We start from the raw sequence: 10,152 nt of genomic DNA on the forward strand, positions 1-10,152 counted from the left end.
AGGCCATTGCAGATCACTTCCGATCCTTCTCCAAAAAAGGGGAACAGAGCCGGTGGAAGTGGTGTGGGAGGGGGGGCAAAGATAGTGAGCCCTGAACATCAAGCATAATTGATTCGTCTGTTTTCAGAAGATGAGGTTAAGGTGGCAATCAAGGGGTTGAATGGGGATGGAACTCCAAGTCCAGACGACATCCCAGTATTCTTTTACAGACGGCATCCCAGGATAGGAGAGCTTGTTGGATCCGCTCAATCAGCTTTCATTCCAGGTGGACTCTTGGTTGACAGCGCAGTAATTGCAGGAGAAATACTAACAACATGGAAGAGGAAGGGTACAAAAGGGTTCATGTGGAAGGTTGATTTTGCCAAGGCTTACGATTCATTAGACTGGGATTTTTTGTGGGCCTCTATGAAAAGAAGAGGGTTCCTTAAGGAATGGATCAGTTGGGTAAAGAGATGCATCACAACGCACTCCTGCACTGTGCTGTTAAATGGACGACCAGAAAGAGGTCAAATTCAGCCACAAAGAGGGGTGCAACAAGGATGCCCACTGGCACCATTATTGTTTCTCCTGGCAGTGGATGCACTAGCAGTCTGTACCGATCAAGCATACTCACAGGGATTGTTGCAAGGCTATCAATTGTCTAACCACCAAAATGGGATTCCCCTGCTCCAATATGCCATTGACACCACCTTCTTCTTAGAAGGTTCAGCAAGGGAAGCGAAAAATCTATCTATCATAATTGATCTATTCGCAGATTTTTCGGGACTACAAATTAACCAGAACAAATTAATCTTTTTGTGCAATGGCCTATCTCCAGAAGAGGAGACACAGTGCACGAGATACTGAGAACACTGATTGGGAATCTCCCAATGAGGTATTTGGGCCTACCTCTAACAAAGGGGAGGATGACAAGAGAAGATTGGTAACCAGTCATTGAGAAGATGGAAAGACGACTAGAGGGGTGGCATGCTAAGGTGTAATCAAGAGGGGGTCGATTGGTGTTGTTGCGATCGGTGCTCTCATCCATTCCGATATTTTACCTCTCAATATTCAAGATGCCAGCAGGAGTCGGGAAGAGATTAGAAGGCATGATGAGACGCTTTCTATGGAGAGGTTCTGGGCCGGAACAAAGTAAGGGACTTGCGATGGTGGCTTGGGACAAAGTATGTCATCCCAACAATTTGGGAGGTCTAGGGGTCCTGTACATGCAGAGTATGAATATTGCATTGTTATCCAAATGGGTGGAGAGAATTATGAATCCACGTGTGATCTTGCCATCAATTATTGCGAGACATCTATGGCAGAGGATTGAATTGGGAAAGAAAGTCAGATATGTATCATGGGGCCTCGTCATTCTGGCAAGGCCTTAGACAAATCTTTTCACAAGTACAAATATTTTTTTCTGCCAAGTTAGGCGACGGGGCGATGTTTCAATATTGGAGGGATGCATGGTCAGCTCATGGCATCTTGAGTGAAACTTTCCTTGATTGTACGCGCTCGCCCAGAATCAAAATGCCCATTTTCGGGACTATTGGGATTGAGTATGGACACCGATCATACAGGGCGCCTTATCCGACCAGCGGGTGTCTGAACTTATGGATATGCAACAATCCCTAATCCAATTAAGACCAAATGGCGGAGAGCAAGATGGTTGGGTATGGACAACTGGCCTACGCAAGGATCCGGGAGGACCGAGAGGAAGATAGGTCGCTAATCCAAGCATGCAGATTCATATGGCGACAAATAGTTCCGCTGAAAGTGAGGATCTTCAGTTAGTTGCTAGCACGAAGAAGACTAATGACAAGAGTTTTTCACAAAAGGCTATATCCGGACGCACCGTCACAGTGCCTGCTATGCTCTTATGGGGAAGAAGACTGCAATTATCTCTTTTTTGAGTGGTCATTTGCTCACACGATTTGGGCCAGCCAGGTATTATCAAGGTTGGCAATGACATCTGAAGAGATTTTCAGGGACTCAGTCCAGAATTGCAGAGGCAGAGGAAACGAAGGTGGACAAGCGAAACTGGCAGTATTGTGGGCCATCTAGTTGCATCGAAATGAGGTACTGTTCAAGGGAAGAATGGCTTCTACAGATGGAACCATACATAAAGTGGAGGGTTTAAAAGCAACATGGCTCCAGCAGGCGATTGGCAGAGAGGGAAGGATTCGAATTTGATCAGATAAATGGTGAAGGGACTATAAGGTCCTGGGGGGCGGGGGGGGGTGTTCAATGATTCATTGGGTGTTCACCCCTTTAATGTTTCAAAAAAAAACCCTGCAGTTAACGCGTTCAAATCTGAAGATCCACCATCTCCAACTTCTTACGAGGCTACTGATGTCATGATTGCTCTCTGAACAAGACATCCCTCTCCAAACTTATCGTGCACTCCACCTTTTTTACTTGGACAGTCTGAGATTTCTTTTCAGACTGTTAGACAGTCTCCCTTTTCTCGTCACTGCCTTTATTTTGTTTCCTTCTTAGTCTATTAATTGGCCACGGGGTAAAAGTGGCCTATCTTTCTTTTGAAAAATCTTGTAACTGGGCTACGCCTTGTATTGACCGACTAGTCCTTTTTCTTTAGTCACTCAATTTCAATGTGGCTTTATTGTTCAAAGAAAAAAATTTCCATGTGGCTTTATGTTACTTAAGTGGCCCCAGCCACTTGTTTTTATCTGGTTTATAACCCAGACTTAGAAAATAGAATGAATATCCTTTTCAGCCAAAACCCTATCAATGAATCAGAGGAGCATGTTGGCACTGGTGTAGGGCCATGAGATTTGAAGTTTTCCTCTTCTGCTCTTGGCCAAGGTTTGACACGTGCACCCCACATGGAGTCGGGATTTAAATCCATCTTAATTAATGCCTATTTATAATGACAGCTAGGTGGATCTTCATATTCCATTTAACCTGATGTTTAATGAGAGCCACACATATTCATGCCAATGTTGCAAGCAAACTAAGTCCAAATTCTTGCTCCCACATTGGTCTCTCTAGTGCAACAGCTTTCAGGTCTTTTCACTATGCCTCTCTCTGTCTGACTGCCTCCCTCCCTCTATCTCTCTCCCCCCCCCTCTCCTTATCTCACTCTCCCCCCCACCCCCCTCTCCATCTATCTCGCTCTCCCCCCCCTCTCTCTCCATCTATTTCTCTCTCCCTATCTTGCTCCCCCCCCCCCCTTCTCCTTATCTCGCTCTCCCCCCCCCCTCTTTCCCTCTATCTCTCTCTCCCTATCTTGCTCTCCCCCCCTCTCTCCATCTATCTCTCTCTCCCTATCTTGCTCTTCCATGTGTGTTCCACCAAAACTTATGACATTATCAGTCTCTACAGGAAAAATACCTCACAGCTAAAGAGCCCGAGCAACGAGTAGCACACATTCCTCCAATGGACGCACCAGGGCCTGTTTATGAAGGAAATGTATCCTAAAGGTCAAGGATATTGATTGTAACCAAGATTAAACCACAATGAACTAAAAAGTTTTGCAGAAAGGAGAGAACTGTCAATAGAGCAATCATCTTACATCCAATAGAAGCTTAAAAACATGTCATGTTTAATTTTTTTTTGAAATAAAGTAGGGCAGACCACCTGGAAACCGGTGGTCCACCTGTGCCACTAAGAAATGCGAACAGTATGTACACAACATATACATGGCCACGTAAGGCCTTCCCTCTAACCACCCAACCCCCAAAAAGATAGTAAAATTGCAACGTTCGAGATGACGTTGTCTACCGATGCTGTCCCTCCTTTGAACACTAAATCATTTCGGTGCATCCATATCGCCCAAAGTACTGCCAATATTCTCCCCTAGTCCGCTGTGCTCCGGTATCTACCCGTTGTGACTGAGGCCCAAAACTCGGCGTCAGAGGAAATATTCACCCCGGAAACCTGCTGTGATGCCCATACACGCCTGGCAAACGGGCATGTGATAAAAAGGTGTGAGCAGTCTTCCTCACCCCCGCTGCACAGAGGGCACGAGACGGGCTCCGTCGGTGCCCATCGCCTGCTGTATACCCGTGTGATCAGTCTTTGTCTCCTCAACAGCCACCCAAACTGTCGCACCTTTAGGGGGAGCTTTTGCTTCATAATAGTGTGACATGTAGTATCGGTTGAGATGTCATCCCTCCCTTCCCCCCGAATTTTCAAATACGCCTCTTTTACTGAGAAAGGCGGCCCCCGTCATACCTACCTGTCCCGGGAAATTCCCGAAGGGCTGAGAGGTATGATGATCTCATGCATCCCCAGCAACTCCACGAAACGATCCTCCGACAGAGTCCCAGGAAGGTTAGGGACCCACACCCTGTCCCAACACTCGCTGATGGCGATATTGGGGTCCCTTGCCAGTGCAAAGAGTCTCGGAAACTGCATCTTCAGGAGGCCATGCTTCGTCCAATTGTCGGTCCAAAACCGGAACCTTCCCCCGTCCCCCAACCGGGGGTCAAAGAACTCCCAGATGTGCGGAATGGTTTGCCTCAAACTACGCCTAAAAGGGGATTCCCCCCTCTTATGCGCCCACTCCCAATTCAACGGTGCATCATATACGTCCCTAAATACCTTGAAGGCCAGCCCCTCCGTCGATGACACTAGCCGTTCCACCCATTTAGCGAGTAATGCCAGGTTCATGGATTCCAAGTGGAGAATACCCAGTCCTCCCTGTTTCACGAATCTATACAGACCACATTCCATGCGACCAGGGGTATCCCTCCTCTACCCCCTTCTCCCTTCCCTCCCCAAAAAAAAACGTCTCATTAACCCTTCGAATCGATTGGTCACTCCTACCGGCGCCTTAAACATTGACAGGTAGAAGATAGGGATAGCAGAGAGCACTGATCTCAACAGTACTAGGCGACACCCGCGTGAAAGTACCTTGCTTTGCCAGCCCTCCAACCGCCGCTCCACCTTATCGATCACTGGTTGCCATTCTGCGGCTAAGATTCATCTCCCTGTGAGAGGGAGCCCCAAATATCTCATCGAAAGTGAGCCTCGCGGTGTACCTAGTGCCCAGGCGCATAGATTCTCCTCCTCGGAGGATAAGCCGAATCCCACGAACACTGACTTATCCCGGTTGAGGCTTAGTCCTGAAAAATCCGCGAACAGCTCCAACAGAGACGATACGGTGTGAGCTTCCTTCACCGAACCTTCCATAAAGAAAGTTGTGTCATCTCCATACTGGAGCAATGGGATGCCCCCCCCATCACTCGCCATGTGATCGCCTCGTAGAAGGCCTCGCTCGCATGCCTTAAGGGTACAACTGGCCAGTGTGTCTACCGCCAGGACAAATAGCAGTGGGGCTAAAGGGCAACCCTGCCTGACTCCTCTCTGTGGGTGGATCTACCCTCCTTCCGCCCGGCCATTGACCAAGACCGAGAAAGAGTGGGATGTAACGCACCGTCGTACCTAGGTCATCCACAACTTGGGGAATCCCCACTTTCTCATGACGGACCATAGGAATTTCCAATCGAGCGAGTCATAAGCTTTCGTGAAGTCCACCTTCCAAATAAATCCCTTTGTCCCCTTTATTTTCCAAGATGATATGATCTCCCCCATCACTACTGCACTCTCCTGCAGCTGCCTACCCGGGATGAAGGCCGATTGGAATGGACCATTTAGCTCCCCAATGATCACCCTAAACTGGTTAGCTAATACCTTGGCGATGATGAGATAAATAGAATTCGACAAAGCAATGGGTCTAAAATCCCCCACGTTCACCGCCCCTGTGCACTTGGGCAACAGAAATAAATATGACCGGTTAAGTCTGTCCATGCCAAAGTTGTCCCTCTGGAATTCTCCCAAGGCATCCATTATGTCAGGGCCGACAACTTCCCAGAATTCGCTGAAGAAAAAGACGGGGAAGCCGTCAGGGCCTGGAGTTCCCTCCCCATTCTAGCCCTTGATTGCCGCCCTCACCTCCTCCTCACTAAAAGACCTCACTAGCTCATCTTGTTGTGCCTGTGGTAACCGGGATACCCCTCGACCCTCCCATCTACACTGGTTGCGGGGTCCCCGCTTGGTTACCATTTGGAAGTGACCGGCTAATGTTTCTCCAACCGCCTGAGGCCCATCAAACTCTTGATCCCCCACTTTCACTTTGTAGATATGATTTGACCGCCGCCTTCCATTCGCCACCATATGTTTAATATTCTGCCAATAAAAGGAACTACCATGATGGAGTGATTAGAAAAGACAACAGTAAATGACTGTCAAGAGTTAATTGTCACCACCAAAGAAATATGTCTAACTCAAGGGGCTGAACGCCTCAAATCCTCTAATGAAGGAAAATTTAGAATCTAACTAGTTTTTTAGTGGCGAATGGAACACATTCCAACAGAGTAGTCATATTCCCTTTAGTAAACTGGTAGGTTATATCAAGCTGTAAACTAGGAAATACACGAGATGGCCATGGTTAGCATGAGATTTACATTTTTCTGATGAACTAGGTAGCAGAAAAGAGGCCAGTGTTGAATCGCTTGCAGAGATTCTGGCCTAACAATATCAACCACAGTAAACTAAAAAGGCATTGTAGATTATCCTTTTCATGTTACCAAACTAGAAATTTGGCTTTCTACAAGTTTCTGGAGACAAAGAAGACATGTCATGGAACAAAATAGGCCGAACAGCACAAAAATTATGGAGACAGAATTAATATAACACTCTTACTATTTCTACACACAGAAACTCCAACTGTAAAGACACTGCAACTAATGCATCATTGATAACATCCAAACCAAACCCAATAGAATCAAGGAATAATACCCTTTCTCCAGTAGATAAATACCAAGTAAACCCAAAATGAAAAACATTCAATTTCCCAGGTTCCATCCTCATGAAATCACTTATAAGCTGCTGAAATTGTTGCCGCAACAACAGAACTAATCTCATCGGGAGGGTCACCGACTTTGTGATCTCCCCTATCTTTCTTTCAAAAAAACAACAGTACAAGAAGATATCTACATGAATAGGAAGTGATAGGGAGTGTTCCATGGAAAATTTCACCGTGATTCAATATCCTAGATAATGCGTCAAGATGCCCCAACACCACAAGAAGATATAATTTAAAGGCCACTTACCTGGATCTAGCGGGAAAAAGAGACCATATGGCTTCAAGTACTCATTAAGCTCAATCCATCCAATTCCTGGTTCCACCACAACATCCATATCCTCCACATGCAAGGCCTTTATTTTCTGAAATAGGAAACACCTAAAATATAAACTGATAGCAAATCATAAAGAGCTCTCCGTGTCATATCTGACAAATCTTAAAGAACTCCCAGTGTCAAGTTTGGCGTCTCATCTTTTTCTGGTACAAAAAAATCTAAGCTTCACGAAAAAACTCATCAAATGAATGACAAATTCTTCTGGAATCCTAGCTATTCTTAGCATGATAGTGGGGAATCTCATTGCTATTACTCAAACAAGCAGGAAATGTATGTTTGTCTATTCGTCCATCGGTCCTAGAAGCAGAAGCAGGCTTAGAGAGCTGGACAATTTGGAGAGGGTTTCTTCCCATTTTATGTGATATAAACGGGTAGAGAAAATCTAGAACCATTAAGAAAACAAGAAAACATGGTGTTCATCCATAGGAGACTAAACTTTACAACGTTAAATATAGAGTTTCAGATGGGGAAAAAGGGCAAGCCCCTCAAGCCACTAAATTTAAGGTTTTGAAACTGTGCAATCGATGATAGAGCTTCCCATTTAAGCGAAATAGTCTTGATTATTAGGGTTCAAAGGTGAACAAATAACCTTAGATTAGACATCCAAACAAAAAAATTGTAGAACCAAGGTTGTCATATGGGTGTTGGAGTTCTCTCACATTCATGTAAGACATGTTCATGCATACACCACCATGAGGAGCTAGAGTGTGCCCCTCAATTGAGGTGGCCCCTCCATATGGAACGATAGGCGCCTGCCAGGAACAAATATTGTCAGACACTCGACCAAAAGAGTTCAGATCAGGGTAGAGCGAAAACCTTATACTTGTTACACAATGCTATAATTTTCACGACATCCTCGTGCGACCTAGAAAACGTATACACGGATACACATGAAACGCCAGGTTAGTGAGAAAAAAGTTGGGCTACCCAGTTCGTGTCATGAATATTTTAGGTATTTTTCCTTTCGAGTAATTCCCTTTAAATACATATACCTTCCCTTAAAATGGGAAGACAAGAAGTTGCTGAATTGGCTGTGAGACCTCCCAGTCAGTGGGGGTTCAGGTGCCAATCCAAACTTGTAGCCAGGTCAATTCTCTCTTTTTCCCAATGAAAAACATACACTCTATCTTTCTCCCCACTTCCGAGATCTTCCCCGCGGAGACCATTTATGGTTCTTAACAAAAAAAGCCAACCACATAAGTTTTTGTCTCTCTCTGTCTACCCTTTCAATATCTTTCTCAGAAGCAACCCACCCAAGGTCCCTATCAAAAAAATGACCACAGAAATGTGATAGGCATGAATCTCTATAAATCTCTATAAAAGTAATCTATTCATAGTAAGAAATTATTAAATTATCCATTCATATGAAAGACCTCAAGCTATCCATGCAGAAAACTCCCCAAATACCAAAGAGCATGATTCCTCTTATGAGATAAAGTGCTGAAGAAACCCCTGGGGTGGTATATGAAAGTATCAGCAGAGAAAATAAATAATACATGAAGATGAAGAATATGATGACGCGATTTGGAATTGGTGTTGGCCCGGCCCAGGCCGGGCCAAACCTAAAGGCCTTTTTAGCCCTTCAGTCGCAGAAGGGAGAAAAGGAACGGCAATCTACTTCAACATTCAGCATCGTCCACCCCTCCACTTTCTCCACTTTTTCCGTTCTCTTCTCTCACCCTCATTCCCACTTCACCTCTCTGAAAACCGACGTTGGTATTGAACTGGGTTTATATATTTTGTGTAATATCTGATTTACATCGGATTTCAAACACATGATGAATGAACGAGCACCCAAACTGCCGAATAGTAGAGATTCATCCAAACCTCACAAACCAAGAACATGATGACACTCACCTGGGATATACCACAACATCAGGAACATTCACGGCCTTGTGAAAACTGTGCTGCGGCTTCCCATGAAAATGCCTCTCTTCATAATCCACCGTCATGTTATCCTGGAAAAAACAGAAAACCCATCATCGAATATGATCCACGTCAAAATTCCCATCAATCAGCACATTTGAAGCGACCCTTTCCTTCAATCCCAAAGATTTGGATACTAGAGCATGAATTATTTATGCAAGTATTATACGAACAAGAGTCAGATTCAAGCTAGCCCTTCCCTGCTCGATAAGCAAGCAAAGATTCACGAAGAACTGAACACCAAACCAAAAAATCCTACGTAAATTCTTCATCCTACCCCGCAGACAGCTCTCAATTCTTCGAACAGCTCCTTCGACACCGCCCTGTGAGAAGCCCGCAGCAGCATTTCTCCGCCCCCATTCCATTTCTCACTGCAGTACGACCCAATCTCATTCAACTACGCGAATGAAGCGAAAACAGTGAAGATCAAAGCGTAAACAAGCTCATACTACCTGTTCTTGTCGCCGGAGTCACAGAGCGAAGCCCGAGGAGCGAATCCAAAGGCGACGACGCCGGCAGACGCGGCGAATGCGAGAGGGAGAAGGGATTCAACGCCCGTTTTCGTTTTCCTGGCGGTGTGGGTAGATTCAACGCCGGCGGAAGATGAACATGCGGCTTGAATTGCTCGTCGGATCAGCTTCCTCGCCGCTCCAGAATTGCTCGCAGAAGCTCGAAAGAGAAAACCCATGTCGAATCTCCAGCCGATTATCAACAGAGAAGAAGACAGGAAGAGAAACTATAGCAAATTCTTCAACCTTCTTCTAACTTCTTCTACCTGTAATGACAATCTATCAATACTTTGTTTCTAGATATTGTTTGACTGTAACTGGAAATCAGTGCTTTATTTTATATGAATACTCAAGGGATGATTCACTATTTCATTAGAATTTTCACAAGTTTTCAAATCATCCTGATGTTTGTTTTGTGTTTATTTGATATGATTTTACTAGTCTTCAATAGGATGGAGAGATCACATGAATATGTGCATCCAGTGATAACTGAGGCATTGAGTTGGCATGAGTGAATTATCATGCACATGACTTAAGTTGACTAATAGAGGACGCTGATTAGTTCAATT

General features: G+C 45.1%; 1 protein-coding gene across 4 annotated transcripts in view; it reads right to left on the bottom strand.

Moving 5' to 3' along the window:
• The window catches only part of LOC144702699 (FAD-linked oxidases family protein), a 43,304-nt gene extending 33,442 nt beyond the window's left edge, over positions 1-9,862 (bottom strand). For 2 of the 4 annotated variants that reach the window (XM_078574709.1, XM_078574706.1), the window contains exons 1-7: positions 9,527-9,861; positions 9,352-9,445; positions 9,006-9,106; positions 7,965-8,013; positions 7,808-7,900; positions 7,062-7,176; positions 3,337-3,397 (exon numbers count right to left, since the gene is read on the bottom strand). In XM_078574709.1, the coding sequence (XP_078430835.1) occupies positions 3,337-3,397; positions 7,062-7,176; positions 7,808-7,900; positions 7,965-8,013; positions 9,006-9,106; positions 9,352-9,445; positions 9,527-9,762 (749 nt within the window). In that variant the 5' untranslated portion in view covers positions 9,763-9,861. Of the gene's footprint in view, positions 1-3,336; positions 3,398-7,061; positions 7,177-7,807; positions 7,901-7,964; positions 8,014-9,005; positions 9,107-9,351; positions 9,446-9,526 lie in introns of all 4 variants that reach the window. The other 2 variants (XM_078574708.1, XM_078574707.1) reach the window with 2 other exon arrangements.
• Between the last annotated feature and the right edge of the window lie 290 nt (positions 9,863-10,152).

This window comes from Wolffia australiana, chromosome 4 (genome assembly GCF_029677425.1).
Source record: "Wolffia australiana isolate 7733 chromosome 4, ASM2967742v1".
Classification (NCBI taxonomy): domain Eukaryota; kingdom Viridiplantae; phylum Streptophyta; class Magnoliopsida; order Alismatales; family Araceae; genus Wolffia; species Wolffia australiana.